The 19365-nt window shown below is 38.1% G+C and overlaps 1 protein-coding gene across 5 annotated transcripts in view; it reads left to right on the plus strand.

Moving 5' to 3' along the window:
* The first annotated feature begins 3112 nt into the window (after positions 1 to 3112).
* The window catches only part of SLC8A1 (solute carrier family 8 member A1), a 407018-nt gene continuing 390765 nt past the window's right edge, over positions 3113 to 19365 (plus strand). For 2 of the 5 annotated variants that reach the window (XM_036873088.1, XM_036873094.1), the window contains exon 1: positions 3113 to 3204. In XM_036873088.1, coding sequence (XP_036728983.1) covers positions 3175 to 3204 — 30 coding nt within the window. In that variant the 5' untranslated portion in view covers positions 3113 to 3174. The remainder of the gene's footprint in view (positions 3205 to 19365) is intronic. The other 3 variants (XM_036873093.1, XM_036873087.1, XM_036873089.1) reach the window with 3 other exon arrangements.

A 19365-nucleotide genomic window follows, 5' to 3' on the forward strand; every position in this document is an offset into this window, starting at 1 on the left:
ATTTCACGGAGGCTAATTTAGCCTCCTTCATTGGAAGCATGATAGGCCTTGAACCTCCTTAACAAGAGATCTTTTCCTTATACACACACCCCAAGGCATCCTCCAGAGTTGAGAAAGATCTCCCCGGCCTAGAGTACTGATTATCCAAGCTAAGGCAGGAAGCTGGCCCACTTCCGCAGCCAACCTCACCGAGAACATGCCAACTCAGTTTGGCCAACCCAAAATGGGCAAACATATTTTGGAATATACAAGCTTCTCATACCTTGGATGTTCCTAAGAATTCCGGAGGTTTTAAGTTAAGCCAGACAAAGTGTCTGCAAATTCTTTGAACAGAAAGGAAAGTCCCACACCCGGTTACACGTAGTCACTGTGGGTCGTAATGTATCAACCGCCTTGCAAATTAACTAAACAATGCCTTACATTCATATCATCCTTCCAGTGTGGGAAGCTATCCCACACACATTAGTTCATAGGATAATTCTAGGGTAAGAAGGTCAAGGGTTCGCTTGAGGAACTGGCAGATAAAGAAACAGAACTGTGATGTGACCAATGTCACGCAGCTCGTAAGTAACAGAGAGAGGACCAGAGCATGGTCTTTTCATTCACGTCCTGAGTTCATCATCCAGAATCCACTCTTTTGTATTCATTATGGTTTTATTTTTCCCTTCTGACAAGAAGTCCGAGGTGGGCAGATCAAGATCACTACAGCAACTCAAGATTGCTGGCAAGAACTGAAATTCTTTCGTCTGTCTGGTCTACCTTCCTTGCTTTGCAGGCCTTTGTCCTCCTGCTTATCCCCTCCTGGTCATCAAACAGCAGCTGCAATTTCAGGCCTGAGTTTGCTCTCTCAGAAGGAACTAGGTAGAAGGGGTAAAAGGACAAGACAGGTAAAAGCTGAACCTGTCGCTTTTTAACAGATAAATAAAAGCTTTCCTGAAGTCACACCCAGGGGCCTCCTGTTTACACATACTTGGCCAGAATGGTGTTATATGGTCATCCCTAGCTGCAAGGGACAAGGAGAAAAAAGTTTTGCTTTTGCACTTCTATAGTAGAAAAAGGCAAGGAAGGGAAGGTATTGAATGACTCCTGGGTAAGGTCACCTTCTACCAAGCCCATCACTGAGCTACGTTTAGTCAGCTTTTTAAATATCATATCTCAATTTTCACTAAATATAAATTATTATTATTATTATATAGAATATATAATAATATAAAGGGAATAGATTATTATGCAGATAATGTCTAATATATTATACATAAAATGTATATATAAATATATAAATATTTATATAAATACATAAATATAATATTTACATATATATAAATTGCTGGGAGGGAGGGAGAGGTTGGAATAACAGAATTTTTTTTTTAATTAATTAATTTATTTATTTATGGCTGTGTTGGGTCTTCGTTTCTGTGCGAGGGCTTTCTCTAGTTGTGGCGAGCGGGGGCCACTCTTCATTGCGGTGCACGGGCCTCTCACTATCGCGGCCTCTCTTGTTGCAGAGCACAGGCTCCAAACGCGCAGGCTCAGTAATTGCGGCTCACGGGCCCAGCTGCTCCGTGGCATGTGTGATCTTCCCAGACCAGGGCTCGAACCCGTGTCCCCTGCATTGGCAGGCAGATTCTCAACCACTGTGCCACCAGGGAAGCCCCCAGAATATTTTTAATAAGAAACAACGTTGCCTCCTATTGTTCTAGCCTTAGTGCTGTTGCACAGAGATTACTAAAACCTAGGAGTTTTCTAACTTGTCATAAATATATGTTTTGTATCCTTCTCTCTTTTTTCTTCTATAGAAATGTTAAAACCTACACAAAGTAGAGAAGGTAATATAATGACCTCTCTATTCACAGGTTGATAGGTGTACCTATAGACTACCTGCAAAAATGATCATTTTGTTAATCTTGTTTTGTCCATCCCTCCCTTCTTCCTCTGGAATATTTTAAGCAAATTTGCTCCATTTCAATATAACAAAATGAATTTTGCCTGTATGCCTCAAATCTCTTTTTTCTTCTTTTTTTCTAACAAGAGATTCTACAAGAGCTTTAACATGATTTTGAAAAAGTTAACCAATGGGAAAATGTTATTTGAAAGGTCTCTCTCTCTCTCTCTCTCTCCATATTCTGACCTCTTATTACACAAGTAACAACAAATTGAAAAAAAAGAGAGAGAGAGAGAAATTTAAAACCGGAAAAGCTAGATTTCAAAAGAACTGGGACTTCCTAGGGGAGTACGTCTCACCTCTCTGTTGGACAGAGCAGGATTTATCCCCCTCCACACCCATCCCACCACTTAAATGTAGGTCACAGTTATGTGTCAGTTAAAGTACCACTGACAGTTAACAAATGTAGTAATTAGTATTCCATTCAGGTTTACATTCTTTAACATTAAAGAAAAAAAAGTTTCCTGAATCTCAAACCATATGCTAGATGGCTGCTTAGTAGGAACTGCCCCAATTATCCTAAGTGAGAAGCTGTTCAAATAAGAACCTGGCCCTTCCTCCTCTCTTAGAGATCTTGATTACTTTGACCAGGTGCTACTGCCTTATCCTTTAAGACAAACAATCCAGAGTATTAACAACTATTCCCAGTTAAAGAAATACCTTGTGTATTTATTCATCCCTATACGGTGTTATCCATTGTTCAGCCATTCATTCATTCATTCCCTAATATTTTTCAGGTCTCACATATATATCTTATCACTAAAATCTTTAAGGATGAAAACCGTAGTAAGGAACTGTAATCATATCTCTGTTTTCACAGAGCTCAGGAAACCCATCTCCTAAAAGCTCTATGTGGGAATCAGGTAAAAACTGGTTGTTCTCTAAATGTCTGGAGAGCAAAAATGCCAATCGGAACGTGTATTTGCGAAGAGGCATAGTGGCAGGATGGTGGGGTGGGAAATGCGCCTGGCTGGAAGGATCTCTATATGTGTATTTTTATCAGCCATGTGTTGGATGAAGCGGAGTGCTGCCAGATAGCTTCTTTTCGACAGCTTGGAGTTACTGTTGGGAACAGATCCATGTATGGAAGCGAAAGCCGAAAGGCACAGATAAGCAGAGATCCAGCTATGCAAACCATGTTTAGAGACACTTAAAGGACAAGCATCCCAGGTCCTTTCTTTCTGGTAAATTTGGAGAAACCATCACCCCGGGTCGTTTTTCACATCCAGCCCATGCGGACTGATCAGCCCGGCTCCACAGAGGTAGGTGCAGGGCTTTTGTGATGAAACGTTATCTAAAAGATCATTCGTGAATATTTCCTCCCAAGCTCTTGATGTCCCTTAAGGGAAGCTGCCAGATAATATTTTGGAAGAAAAAGAAAGATTTGGGTTGGGGCTGGTGACTAAGAGGTATTTAACAGCTCTCCCTTTGCAAGACAGGGCAGCTTGGTTACAGAGGGAAAGTGGCAGCATGGAATTGCTCCCAAATAGAATCCCCTTGTCCGGGGTCACTTACTGTTCGGATTTCTGGGGATAGGAATCTCCCTCGATATTGCCAGCACCTTTGAAATGGGCCCCAGCTTCTCGTGGGTTCTGATGCAGTGTATTTTAGGGGAGGGAGGGAGGATTCGCCCTTTACCTTGCTTATGCGTCCAAATCCAGCATAAACTTAACATGTGTGGCTAGTTCTTCCTTAGACCTAGGAAGAGCTGCTTGTAAACGACGTTATTATTTTTGGCAGCTGAAGTCATTTTTGCAGTGTTTCTCAGCAGATCGGAGGTTGATTACATCCTGTTCAAAGATTCTTGGGTTGTTTTCACAAACATGGGGTCTTGCGCAAGTTGAAATTGCTGAAACCAGCTTTAAGCACTAGACTTTTCTCAGTACCTTCGACATTTTCTTTCTTTTTGGCTAATGACTGAAAACTATGGAGCTTGAGGGGAAAGCTATATGACTATAGTTTTGCTACCGGTAATGTTCGGGGAACGGTAGATAGTGGCAGAATCACAAAAGCTAGATGTCTCAGGGTCCAAAGTAAAGCATGAATATGAAGACAAGAACAATATCAGAATCGCTATGACTCTAGTCTAGTTTCCAGGATACTTGTTAACCCAGCCACAGCATATCAGTTACATGTTGAAATGCTATTCCAGCTAATTACCAAATTGTAATCATTAGATCATTAAGCAGTTCTTTTAAAATTGTTAGCAAAATCTGTGAACCTCTGCAAAACACAAAAGTCAGGGGGGAAAATTGCAGGTCATATCTATAAAATGTGTGTGTGTTTTCAAGATTGAACTAAAAGAATTTTTACACAAGATAATGGAATTTAAATTCAAAATTTCTCTTGCTGAGAATATTGTGTCTATATTTCAAGGAAGATTTGAACCAACTCTTAAGTTTTTTAATCTTAAGATAGAATGTGAGATAAAAAAAAAAGAAACAAAAATTGAATACGATTTTTTCCTTCTCTGATGACAAAACATGACATGGAAAATGATTAATAAACAAGTGTAAAAAAGTAATAAAACAGCTTGTAATACTGACCAAGGAGATGTTCTTTTGATAAATTAGATAGCTGGGAAAAGGATGCAGGTGAAGTGACTTTAGTTATGTAGTGGTTTCTTTCAAGTTGTGGACGGTCTCTATTACCAAAAAAAAGTGTCAGGGAAAGAGAAAAAATGGTTCTATTTCAGTTAGAATACATTATCATGACTAAAATATTATTATTATAAATTTTCATCAAATTACTCCTGTTCATGTCTAGTCTATTTAAACTGACAGCATGTTAAATTAACAACACATTCAAACTAACCCTTTCCACATCTCTAAAATAGGCTATTTTACTTCATTTAAAAATATTAGCTTGGCCAAAAAGTTCGTTCGGGTTCTTCCGTAAGCTGTTACAAGCAAACTTTTTGGCCAAGCCAATACTAATATTCTGTATCTGCAGGAGAGAGAGAGAGAGGGAGAGCAAATAAACTATGCCTTCTTTTTTTAAACTAACAGAGCTAACTAAGCTGTCATAACTTTAGCTAAAGTGGAACAGGCCTACAAAAGGATGGTTTTAAAATACTTAAACACTACATACCAGCCGGCTTTCAAAAAGGAACAGCACCAGCACAGCAGGAGTTTTGTCAATTTTCAATATGTAAAATGTTATTCTAAATTATGTCACTAGTATTTGTGATAAGATGCAATACGTATATGACATCATCTATTGTTTTCTCATTTGCTAATTGCCAAGTACATTTCAAGGGTGCACTTCTCCTGAGAAATGTCTGTTCCTGTTCCTGTTTTTCTTTAGCAAACAAATTTAAGAAGTGCAATATAAGTAATAAAGAATGACTTACTGCTATTTTATATATATAGTATGTCATCTATGGAAAAAAAATTGAGCATCAACTACTAATGACTTATGACTTCTTAAGCATTCGGTGATGACTGTACGTGTTAGAAAATCTTGAGATCGTATTTTGAGAAGAGAATTGGAAATGTTGACAGTCTTGTGTGGAAAAAAAAATGACATGAATGCTCTATGCTATAGTTAGCTGATGTAGAAGCAAATTTACAGTGGCCAAGGATAACAGGAAAGTTGACATTTGTCCTAAGAGCATAGGGCACAGATATGAGGATTCTGTCTGTGAAGGGCCAGATTGGATAGTTCCTGGGCCTGGTTGATGGTGCTGCAATGAGCAAGGGGAACAGAATTTTTAGGGGCTTTGATGGCAAACAATATCCCTGAAAATGTTGGGGGGAGAATTTGTATGAAAGTAAGAATTTGTATGAACAATATCCCTGAAACTGTTGGGGGAGAATTTGTATGCTTTTCCAAAGGCATGGAAAATTGTGATCCAGAGGAAAGGTCATTAAGTTTCAAGGAAATGATAACAATGGTTACTCTAAAACAAAAATTCCCTTGCAAACTTCAAATAAAATATAATTTTCTCCAGTGATTAAAAATTGAGTGGTCCCAGACAAACCACTGAAGATTTCAAGATTTTTTTAATGACATTAGGCATGAGACTAGTAGATGGTCCTGGTGAGGAGTCAGAAGGCCCGAGAGGCTGTATAGTTTCTCCAAGGTCAGTCAATGGAAGGCGAAGGGATCCAGGTCACCTGATCAGAACCCATCTGCCCATACTGCTCCTCTTTCAATTACTTAAAATTACACTTCCATTTCAAATGTCCTGGTGAGATATTAGAAGAGAACTCCATGGAGAATTGTTAAAGTAGTTTTCAGGTATATAAAGTAATGAAAGGGGAACAAATTTCCATGGCACTTAGCTGAGGAGAAAATGGCCTTTCCTATTTCATCAACTTCTTCCCATGAGATGATCCATGGTTCTCAACACTTTAAACTCACTTGGTGGGAGTGATGTTCGCTGCGCCCCTGATCAACTAAATATGCTCATGGGGTCCAGGCAAAGGTAGTTTATTTTTTTAATCTATCCCATGAAATCCTAATGTGCAACCAACATTGAGAAGCCCTTTCTTTTTGCAGTAAAAAAGTGGTAACCAGTCCAGTTTATTTCATTGGTGGGGCGGGGGTTAACAGAACCACAGCTGAAGATAAAAAAGTGTAATCTTTCCAAGAAAGATGACTTTTCTGGAAGTTTGATTGATGTAATCTTTGCTGACAGGGTGTTCCTATTTAAAAGTTTCAACGTATTTAAAAAGTTTTCTCTACAATAAAGTATTGATATAGATCTATTTGATATCTCTCATACTCCCTGGGCTGAAACCTATGTGAATGCTGACCACAATTATTGAAAGGTAAAAATATATACATGTATATGTGACATTATGGTTCTTAACTATAGCTGCTAAATGAAATCTCATATTGTTTTAGCAAATTATCCAATAGTCATCTTGAAAGGGCATAGTAAGTTTGGATAGCAACAGTTTTCTAAGGATTAGGCAAATCATTCTCTTTTTTGCCTTTTGCCTTTCTAAATGTCAAGAACTTTGGAGAGAGGGTGTGTGATTTTACTCAGAAGATATATTAATTTATCACATATCAATACATATGAGTAAGAAACTAACACTGGCCACAATACCAAGAGGCAATGAAGGGTTACAAAAGACTCCTTTCATTTAAGTAGGAACTGAAGGCTGGGCTCTCTGAGGCCTGCAGAAATGATTCTGTGTTGAATGCAAGTAGAGATAAAGTAAATAACTCCTCTAGATTTCAGCTCAGGGTAAAGAGGACTCTTCGAGAAAGTGGGTGATTAGAGTTATGACTGCTGAGGGTGATTGATTGGAGTCTGACAGCCTGAGTTTCAGGTCTGGCTCTTCAGTGTATTAACGGCCGTGTGACTTTGGACAGGTAACATCATCTTTTTAAGCCTCTATTTCTCTTCTCTGCAAATTATGGACAGCAATGACCATACTGAAGGGATAAATTGGCAAAGTTCAGATAAAGAGTTTAGCTTAATGGCCTGTAAATGGTGGTAGCATCTTTGTAAGCAATGTTAAAATCAAATGGATTTTTCTTGAGACTAACTTCCCTGTCACTAGAAATATTAAACAGAAGAGTGATCACATCTCAAAGAGAGTATAGTTGAATTCTTAAATTCCTTTCAAGTCAGTTTCTAGAATTAACCCACCATTAACTTTGAACATTTGGCAGATATTGATTAAATACTCTTGAACTGATTGATTATGAAATTGAATTCCCCTCTTACTCCAAATCATACCATGGTGAGTCTGGAAAGTATCATTTAAGATATCAAAAATAAATAGATACAGATATATATTCCCTCATGAATATTAAAAAAAACTTTCAAAAATTAAGTCATATCTTAATAGAAGAGAAGGGCACCAGTTAAAAAGGCATTTCTTAAATCATTTTTCTGAACAAGGTCTGTTTTAGGTAGAGATAGAAGAATCCATTGAATATTTACCCTATTCATAGTAATGTATTATATTCCAATTAATAATAATATATAATAGTAATAATAACTCTAGTTCTTTAGTTTCTCCAGCAGCTTGCCCTCTGAGAGATAAGATGCAATCATATGTAAAATGACATATATACTATTATCTATTATGCTGTTATTATGCTATTATCCATCGCAAGCTGTTGTTGAATTTCATTCAAAGAAATATAATTTTAAAAACTATTTCCAAATCTTAACTAATTTTACCACTGCCTTACCCATATGGACAAAATATTAAGAAATAAAAATTATTTTTTTTGGTTAAAACCCTGAGTTCTAGATTCAGACAAATCCATAAAATCCCAGCTACACTTCTTATTGTCATGTTGGGCAAGTTACCTAATAACTATCCTGACATGCGTTGAACTCCACTCTTTTCCAAGCACACTTCCAAGCAAGTCACATATATTAATTCATAAATTCTAACAATTACCCTACAAGATTGGCAACCATTCTGTGAATAGTTATGCACAGAAATGTTGGTAATATGCCCAAGGTCACACAACAAGTAAACAGAAGAGGCAGGATTTGAAGCCTCTTCTTAGCCTCTGTGTTTTCCTGTCCCACAACTCTCTCTTGGCCTTTTAAAAATAGAAACAAATAGATTAATGTATGAAAAAATTAATGTACGAAAAGTATTCAGCAGTGTCTGACAAGAAGTGAGAGCACACCATGTTATTCTCAGATTATTGTCCACTTAATCTGTTTAATGAGTAAACTAATCATTTGAAACAATGTTTCTGAGCACCAGCTATATAAGAAATAGTATAGATTGCTCTTTATAAACTAACATTTATAAATTGTTGACTGGACACTTTTCAGAAATAGAGGTTAAACTGTTATTTTAAAGAGAATGGACTGTACTCCATTTTCTTTCCCTCCCTATCATATTACCTACTTTTCGATAAACGTGTGTCAAAATTTTTACATCCTTCCCCTAGTCTTCACTGTTATGTAGCAAAGATGATTTGTATAAAAATGATAAAATGAGATAAAAATCGTTTAAATGAAAGTTAGTATTGTATTCAGGGACCCATCTCACAGACATATTAAACTGCATTTAAATTCCAATTCAAAATTTTAAATGAAGAACAAGAGCTCTACTTGGCATTCAACTTACATTTTAGATTATGCTTATGAGCATCGGACCTTCAGGAATTCAACATAAAATTTTCACCAGTATTGTAGAGTTGTGTATTAGTTTTATGAAAATTATAATGAAATGTATTTTAACTATGGCAATACAAATTATAAAGAAGTTATTCACTTTTTTTTGCAAAGAGAATGTAATGAAAGATTACCTCTTTTTACATTTTTTAAAAATTTATTTATCATTTATTTATTATTTATTTTTGGCTGTGTTGGGTCTTCGTTTCTGTGCGAGGGCTTTCTCTAGTTGCGGCAAGCGGGGGCCACTCTTCATCGCGGTGCACGGGCCTTTCACTACCGCGGCCTCTCTTGTTGCGGAGCACAGGCTCCAGACGCGCAGGCTCAGTAGTTGCGGCTCACGGGCCTAGTTGCTCCGTGGCATGTGGGATCTTCCCAGATCAGGGCTCGAACCCGTGTTCCCTGCATTGGCAGGCAGATTCTCAACCACTGCGCCACCAGGGAAGCCCCTATTTTTACTTTTTATCAGGCGTGTGCAGAGGAATAGAGGTCAAATCCACCTTCTACCACTCTATTTTTACTCTGTTACACATTCAAGATCATTTGTTTTATTGTTTCCCCAGAGACGATTCTGCTGCTATTAATTTAAATATTCTTTTGCCTTAAAAAGATAAATATCTACTGTGATTCATGTAAGGGATAGGGAAAGAAAATCAAAAGATTAGCGACTTAAGCAAAAAATGGGGTTCCTGCAGTTCCCATAAATCTATAGTCCCTAATAGGTTACACTTTTTAAACTATCAACGATCAACAACACTATCAACAAACAGCCATAATAATTAACTTAAAGCACATAATTTCCTAAGCAATTCAAAGCACTGAAAAACTAAAACAAAAACACACTATGCTAAATACCAGCCACCCAAAGTTTCGTTACAAAGAAACAAAATTGAAGTAACACTTATATGCTTAGCTTTTGTTCAGTATGTGTGTCCCAAAGCCACAGTTTAGGCCCGTGATCTTTTGGGGAACACAGACTAAATAAATAACTAATTTAGAGAATATATGTCCCAAAGCTCATTTTTTTTTCCTCAATAATCCACTTGGGTCTAGCTAAAACAAAATGTGCCCGATTTACTGGATAATTTTATCTATTTTTCAAGGAAACATCTAATAAATATTCATTGACTAGTTTGAGAACCAGATCTCCAAAAGTTCAGCAAGGTTGTGACCTTCCAAACCACATCTTCCAAAATGGGATGTGAGAAGGAATTGTTCTTCAACATCTTTGGTGAAATCAAAGGTTCCATTATCCAAAAACAGCATCTGTGATACATTGTATAAAATGAATCTCCATCTCAGATATTCAGAGGACACGCTAACATGTCACTAGCTCTGACAAATCCTGCAGAAAGATAATCTGGGCATGACCTTGTTGTTATGCTAAATGATGATTTAGAATCCAGAGGAGGGGTAGCGCATTCACTGCCCTCCCTGACCTCACAGCATCCGTGGCAAACATCAGTCATGTCATCGTCACTGACTCAGCCTAGATTCGTCTCAGAGTCACTCTCAGTGGATTGTTGCAGGCACTCACCACTAACTGACCAGAGTTAATACATAGGATGAAATATAGCTCTCATCCGATCATGGAAAAATCCCCTGGAAATATCAATAGTTAACTCTGAAAGAATTGATTAAACCCAGACCTATGGTTTTAACACAAAGGACAAGCTATTTAATGGGTCCCTATGCAAAAAGAGTAGAAGGGTGCCTAGCTTACAGAATGCCAATTTAAGTTCCAACTTGAATAGCTTCATCCATATACATGCATAGCTATTCTAAAAGTATAGAAAAGTCTTCTGAGTATTGTTTTTGTTGTTTGAGGGAGGTGATAAAGGCACAAATCATACGTTCTCTTTTGATTCAGCCTACTGTAGAAGATATGTTTGTGTACTTGTGTATTTGTATGCCTGTGTGCTTTTTTTTATTGTGTTCCCAGAGCACTTAGAATTGAGCTCTCCCAGCATTTCGCACCAGTGAAATTATGTGGTTCTGTCACTATACTAAACTCATTGAGTTCCTGGAGCTACATTAAATACCAGGAGACACAGCACTGAAGAACTTAGTCTGGTGGGGCAGAGAATCACAGGAACAAGCTGTCACAAAGCAGTTTCATAGAGAACTATGGGAAAAAGTTAATAGCACAGGCCAGTGGTGACCCAGGGAGGTGGCAGCATATGCAAAAGTCTGGAGGAAAGAGGAAAATATGCCACATTAGGGATGGGAAACAACAAATAGTTCAGCATTGCAAGAGGTGGCTTTTTGGTTGTGTTGACTTGTGTTTTTTTTTTTTTTTTAACAACAGCTCCTGTTTATTTATTTATTTATTTATTTATTTAATTTATGGCTGTGTTGGGTCTTCGTTTCTGTGCGAGGGCTTTCTCTAGTTGCGGCAAGTGGGGGCCACTCTTCATCGCGGTGCGCGGGCCTCTCACTATCGTGGCCTCTCTTGTTGCGGAGCACAGGCTCCAGACGCGCAGGCTCAGTAGTTGTGGCTCACGGGCCTAGTTGCTCTGCGGCATGTGGGATCTTCCCAGACCAGGGCTCAAACCCGTGTCCCCTGCATTAGCAGGCAGATTCTCAACCACTGCGCCACCAGGGAAGCCCTGTTGACTTGTTTTTGACTCTTTATTGAAGTGTAGTATAGCCACAGAAGCACGTGGCTGTGCGGTTCAATGCATTTTCATAAATAGAATTCACTCACGTGTCCATGTATTCAGCACCTAGATCAAGACACAGAACCATTATCAGCACCTCAAAAGGTCCCCTGATAACCCTTTCCAGACATTTTTCCCCTCAAAGGTAATCAATAGACTGATCTCTATCAGTGTTTTGCTGTTGCTGAGATTTGAGGTGTGGATTAGCCAGCGGTGAGCCTGGAAATGCGATGGCAGGAAAAAAAAAAAATTCCCTTATCTTGTTAAGAAGATGGAACTTTCTTCTGAAGGCAGTGGCAGGGGAATGGGAGGTGAGGGGGTGGGAGTACAGAAAGGTCGAGCCAGGATTGTGACCAGATTTGTGACACCTCTTAATTTTGTATCTCCACTACCATCTCCTGACACAAAGTAGACAATTAATGTCTGATGGATAACTGAGTGGCTAAATGAATATCCTTTACTTAACTCTAAGTAATGTATTTATTATTGAAAATCATGTCAAAGTATTCAAATACTCTAACAAATCACACCTGTGCTAAGAAGATACCAAAGAACTATTTTTAAATGATTACTTCATTCTTCTTGTAAGAACCGACGAGATAAAGCATGTAATATGTTTAGTTCCTAGCACATAATAATTACTCAATAAATGGTAGCTATCATTGTTATTCATTCAGTAAGCATTTACTGAGCATCTACTATTTCCAAATGCTGTGCTTTTGTGTATAAAATGATGACTGAGACACAGTCCTTTCTCTCAAAGAATTCATTAATAAAGGTGCAGGATGTAAAGTTAAAGAAGAGAACCATTCCAGAGACTGATAACAAAACATTAATCCAGGACAAGTCAAAAAGCAACATAAGGCTGGGAGGGAAGGTAGAAACCAAGCTAAGATGTTTATGCCTTCTTCAGTGGATCAAATGTGTGCTGTGATGAAAGGGAGGATACATTGGGAAGATAAACCATGGGGTGATGAGTAGGAATTGCTCTAAAGAAAGTTTTTAAATGACTATAGTATAGCATTCATTTCTAGGGTTATATCTACCTTGTCTGTTTGCCTTTATATTTATATGCATTGGCTTAGGATGAACTAAATGGAACCGACCAGAATCCTATTGGGGAATTGATATGTATGCTGGGAAAGGGAAGGATTTTAATTCTTCTGAAATGGCCAGTATTAAGATGATGTCTAGAGATCATGAACCCAATCTTTGCTGTTTCATGGTAAGAGCTTGATTTAGGATGGAGAGTAAAGCAGAGTGAGAAGATACAAAGAAGGAGTTCCTTTGATACTATGATCCCAAGGTTATAACACTATCTGAAACTTGGGCCACTCACTGCATCCACAGGGGGATGATATATTCTTCTTATTAAACTTTGCTCAGGTCCCACCTGTGTAGGAGATGAGATGGGGCAACAGTATTGAAATCCCTGCCAGGTGGGCAACAGGCAACTCCCAAAGGGCTTGATGAGGAACAAACCAAAAGGTGACAGATGTCCCTATACCTGTTGAAGGACTTGAAGGAACATTTCCCTTCCTTAGTGTGTTTCCCTGTCTTCCTAGGAGTCTGTACTGGGTGGTGTCTAGAAAGTCTCTGCTTTTAAGTGTTTCTGGTTCGATTACAGATCAATTTTGAAAAACAAGGAAACGAGAAAGGTAGATTTAATCCATATGTTTCAAAACACTGCATGCCAGTCGAAAGAGAGCACTTGCCAGTCAAAATACCTAGAACTGAGGGAGATTAATGAAATTGGCAAATTATTTTAAAATGTCAGTGTTCTAAAGTGAGCAAAGGTGAGCATTTATTTTTAACTGTTTTGCTAATTTATGTTGAAGAACTGAACATTATAGAAATGGTATACAAAGAGGATATACACACTCCAATGGAGGTACTGGAGTGCTAATGTAACTGCAGTATTAGAGTTATAACTCAGACAATATAAACACAAACAAAAAGCACAGCAGGATAAGGAGACAGAGAAAGAGGAGGGAAAGTGCTTTTAGGTAGGGTGGTCAAAGGAAATGAAATTTGAGCAGAAAACTAAATGCAGTGAGGAAACAAGTCAGGTGAATAACTGGGGAGAAGATTTCCAGACAGAGGGAAAAACTAGCAAGTATAAAGGCATTGAGGTAGGAGCATACGTGATCTGTTCTAGGAGCAATAAGGAGCCCAGTGAGGCTCTATAAAAAGTAGGAGAGTGATAAAAAAATGACATCAGAGATATAGCTAGCAGCTAATTCATTAGGTCTTTGAAGCCCATGGACTTGGAAGACTCGGTTAGGAGACTTTAATTCCAAGAGTGCTAGGAATCTACGGGAGGATTATGAACTGAGACATGAAATGAACTAACTTACATTTTTAACACTTAATTCCAGCTGCAGTAGGGAGGATAAATTGTAGAAAGGCAATAAATAAATAAATAAAGCAAGCAAGCAGATGATAATAATAGACACCTTACAGGTCGAGTGTCTATATAATTGGTCATCAGAATCAGAACATTTTTGAGAGTAAAAGGGGGAAGAATTATAATCACACTGGATCAACAGCAGTGAACTGGGAATGTCCCAGGCAAACTGGGACATATGCTCGCCCTAATTAAAGGGCTGTTTTCAACAATAAATTAGTACTGCGGAGGTGTTCAAAGAAAACCAGCCAAAATTAGTAGCTACCAAACTCTTTCACCAAATACTAGTGAACTGAGTATTAATGGGCTATAAACTAATTCCATGAGAGAATAAACTAGGGACTACTAGGTTAAACCCAGGTAAACTGGTTCTTACTAAAGGAGTTCTTTTAAGAAACTAATTTGCTTTGGGAATACCTAAGCACTGTTGATCATATGCAGTGTTTCTCAGTTATATGTCTATAGATTTTATTTTTTCAAGAAGATAATATCTTGTGACACCAGCCTTCCGTGGAACTCAGTATGGGGAATAGCAGTCCAGGAGAAAGGTATGGTTCAGGGATAGCACGGAGTAGACGATGGATGGATATGATTCTAAGATCTGACCCAGGCATTTTAGTTAGATTACTGGGTAGATAACTCAGTGGTGTGAGGAGCTCCAAATTGCAATTCAAAAGCAGTGTCACGCTGATTTAGCAGCTACCAAAATATCAAGGTTGTTCTTAACCCCAGTAGATGCAAAGAAGCCTGTTTTTCATTTTCCATGAAAATCTAATATTTGCTGTGTGCTTGTGGTTCTGTGGACTTAAGTTTATGCCTGGGAATTTTTAAAAGTAAAAAGGTTCTTGGTGCCCTTTCCTTCTCTAGTAAGGACTTGGGATCAGAGGCAAGGACAGTGGACCAGAAAAACAGATTCTGAATTGCCATTGACACAGAGGCCAGAAACACATGTGGAAAACTAAATATGTAAAGTATGAAGGCAAGAAGATGAGTTCAGAAGTGAAAGAAGTACCTAACCTTGCCAGGTACCCAAGCAGAAAGTTGTCCTGGGTCCCAGGATGGCGGCTATTGCTTGCAGCTGCTTCCCATACACTCTGACGGGAGTTATGTGGGTGAGTCAGCAATCAGAATGCTTGGGAACTGTCACCAACTTCTAGACACTGGCTTACAAATGATCCATAAATTCTTAAAAGGTGCTCAAAGAGTGCCTCTCTAAATCTCTTCTTCTACTTAATATTTCCTTTGGCGGGGTGGGGTGAAGGGGTGGTTACCCTCTATGCTCCTGTAACTACTACCAACAATAGTAGCTAACACATAAAGCAATTTCTACACATCAGGCAGAATTTCCTCAGTGCTTTTACATACATTAACTCATTAAATCCTGACAATAACCTTATAAGCTGGATCCTCTTATTATCCTCATTTTCAGGTGAGGAAAATGATATAGGGAAGGACTAAGTAAACCTGCCTAAGGTCACACAAATAATAAATAGTAGAGCTGGACAAATCTGGTTCCAGAGCCAATGCTATTATTCACTCTACTATGGGCAAGTTCTTCACAGAAATTAATGGAGAAAGATAACTTTTTTATCTAGTTCTAGTCTTTATGATCACATAGAACATGATTCCTATTCCGACTGACATCACTTGAAGTCTCTGAAGACCAGCAATTATTACATTTGTCTCAAACTTTATGGCTCCAATTTCTTAGTGGGTCCCCTTATGACATGTGTGTGAATTCCTACTTAATTTAATGCCTGAAAACTCATCTTCGAATGTGTTTTTCCATTTTTTTATCTATTTAATTGATGTGTTGATGGGGTTGAGAGCCACAACTCAGTCAAAAAGCACTTGCAGGTGATTTTGAGGGCTCCAGGTGCAGGACGTTGAGACCCACCCTTTTTAAATTGCATCTATTAAGATGTCTGTGGATCCTGAATGCCATCCAGTCTGTTTTCATTTTTCAACTTCGACATCTACTGCAAATGTAGTGAGAATGGCTTTTATATCTTTATCCTATACTCTGACAAAGTCTTTAGCCAAAGGCAAGGCCAGTGCCATGCAACACATCAGTCACTTTCCATCCAGCCTGAGTCAGCAATCTTTGAGCACCTTTATTTAGTAAGGACTCCACCTAATCGCATTATCAGGCAGTCCATATTCTTCCATTTGGTCCAAAGTGCTTTTGTGTAGTCATGCAAAACATCCTGATGAAGGTCAGAAATCACGTACCAACAGCATTTTTCTCTTCAGTTAAAGATCCCTCAGTGTCATGAGGTTAGTCTGACTTGACTTTGAACATTGAAACTCCGTTTGCTTATTTGTACTTTCATGGCTCCTCTTCCAACCTCCAGAGTTCCTCAAAGAGTACTGACTGATTCAACGTTCTCTTATAAAAAGGTTTCATACATTGGAATGTAATTTACTTATGCAAAGTATCTGAACAAATTTAGAGGAACCAGCTACTATTTTACCATCACTTTTATCTTTGACTCTAGTTTCCCGTTACTAATATTTACTGTCCACCCTCCCATCCATACATTCAATTGTCTATTCAACCTATTTCCACAGATTCCCTTACTTAAACCTAGTATGTTTCAAATTAAAGTCATCTTGCTACTACCCACCTCACCGGTGTTTCTGGTTTATATAACACTTTGATTAACCTTAAACCAAGAAGTCAGCTTAGACTCCTTTCTTTGACTTGCTGTCTCCCCACCACAACAAATCAGTCCCTGAATCTTTTAGTTCATACCCCCCGAAGTCTCTCATATCCATTACTGCCTTTTATAGCTTATTACATGAGTTATTGCAACAGCACGCTAAGAGATGCCCTTCCCTCATCCTGGCCACTCCCAACTATCCTCCACCTGGTTGCCAAAGTGATCTTGTTAAACACAATCTTGATCTGGCATACACATATGTAAAATCTTTTAATGAATCCCTGTAACTTCCAGGATAAAATCCAAATTCATTAGCTTGGGACCAAAGACCTTTGAAATTGTAGCCCTGCCTACATTCCTAAGCTTGGCCCTCTCTATCTCCCAATAAATGTTCTTTGTCTCGGCTTCACCAGACTACTTACATTTCACTGAAATAGTCAAGAGTGGCTCAGATCTCCATTTTCTCACACGTCCATTGCCATCTTTCTTCAGTGTTTTTTTTCCCCCTCTTTTCACTTAACAAACCCTGCACTTGCTTTAAGACTCAATACAAGAACCATTCTCTCTGTGATGCTTCCGTCCCCATTATCCGATTCTGATTTGTATCCTCCCTTTGTGTTCCTACTGCACCCTGCATGTGTCTCCGTGATAATACTTAGTATTGTCAAGGTGTATTTTTCTGCCTCCTCATTTGACTCTAAGCAACTTGGGGACACATACTTATCTTACTCATCTTTACATATGAAGGACTTTACATATGAAGGCACAGTATCTGACATACGATGGGTGTAGTCCATAAATGTTTATTGAATAATGAAACGAATAAGTCAAAATCATTCTCATTGGATGAAGAACTAGAAGAAAATGTATGCTAAGGAGTTATGTTTGTCTCTTGTCTTCCACACGCCCCCAGCAGGAGGTGTATTCCTCATTTAGCTCCAACCTGTTGAGCTAATTTTAAAAATCTTATTTGTTATTTACATTCTAAGGTCCACCTGACTAACTTATAAACATATTTTTGTAGCATTACTCATTCACATGATGTGTGGACTTGAGTGGTTAAGTCCAGAATATACAGTCTGTTTATTGTAAGGCTGCCCAAACTCACCAATCTCAAAAGCTATGAACCTTACCAGCCTCAACATGAGAGGACTTACACGGAAGAGAGGGTGATTGAAATATCTCTTTTAGATGAATATTTTCCTTGTAATTATTTTATCTTCCAATATTCAAAAATATTCTGAGAATAACTTTTCAAAAATCAAGCACTGGTTTATCCAGTTATAAAGGGCAAAAACAACACATGGTGGTAACGAAAACTTCCATTAGCATTTTTAGCAGTGTTATCCAGATCTTCATCCACATTTTGAAGTACTTGTCATGAGCAGTATCTTCTGTGTTCAGACAGTTCTGAAATCCTTTTGGGTAATATTTTGAAAAATGTGTTTTAATCAGACAAAACCAAGCACAGCTTGGGTAGTACCTCCATTTGGATATGGAAACTTGCCTCAGTTTACCAATGTGCACATGGGAAATACCAAGCATTTCTAGTCACATCATCTGTTTATTTAGAGCAATGTGGTATCCCATTTAGATAACACCTAAAAATTTAGATAGAACCTAAATTTTGACTTAGGCTTTGTATTTTTTCCATTTATTAGAGTTAAAGTGTTTCCTGCTAATGAGGGAAAAAATGATAATGAGTAAGCAGTGAGTGCCTCATAATTGTTAGAAGAGTTTTCCCCAGAATTCTTCAAATGTACCCCTGAGTGGGATTGCTTTATTTAAAAAAAAAAAAAAAAAAAAAAAAAGATAAAATGATACTCTTTGAGGACCAAGTAATTTCTGACACCTAACAACTGAAGAATCCCTGACAGTCCATTATGACAAAGGTTAACCCTATCAACAAAGGAGGTAGGTCTTTAAACAGGCACCAGTTTCAAGGCTTGGAGATGAAAAGGAAAACTATTATACTCCAAATTCTATGTCCTGGCTCCAAGTTCCAATTCTGTCACAAAGCAAATAATTAGCAAGTCACTAATCTTCTCCAGACCTCTGTTTCCTCTATGGGATGAGGTAGCTGGACTTGGTAACCACTGGAATCCCTTCTTGCTGTAAAGTTCATGGTCAAAATTTACATGAAACAATGGAGTCATAGACTTGTAACAAGGCTCTCGTTGTACATGTTGGTTTTTTATCCGCTGATACATCTGTGATTTGTTCCTAGGCCCACTCTTTGTTCTTGATATTGCTTATCATTTTTACATCAATTGTCCTGGTCATTGTCATCTGATGAAAAATAAGGAAGCGTAATTGGAAAAGAAATAAAAACATGCTTTAAGGATTTGTCCTGGACTTGGACCCTTCTCTTTTCTCCTACATTTTTAACATAGGATGCGTTGTTCCTCAGAAGACACTTTACTTTCAGACACAAAGAGAATAATTACAAAAATTATTATTATGACTCTCATTTGTTGAGCTACTACATTCTAGGCAGACAAGCCAGAATTTGAACATATGTCTGCCTGACACTAAAATTTATGCTTTTTCCGCCATGTCTTTTGACTCAGATAATTACCATGCAA

Source organism: Balaenoptera musculus, chromosome 13, assembly GCF_009873245.2.
Source record: "Balaenoptera musculus isolate JJ_BM4_2016_0621 chromosome 13, mBalMus1.pri.v3, whole genome shotgun sequence".
In the NCBI taxonomy this organism is placed as follows: Eukaryota; Metazoa; Chordata; class Mammalia; order Artiodactyla; family Balaenopteridae; genus Balaenoptera; species Balaenoptera musculus.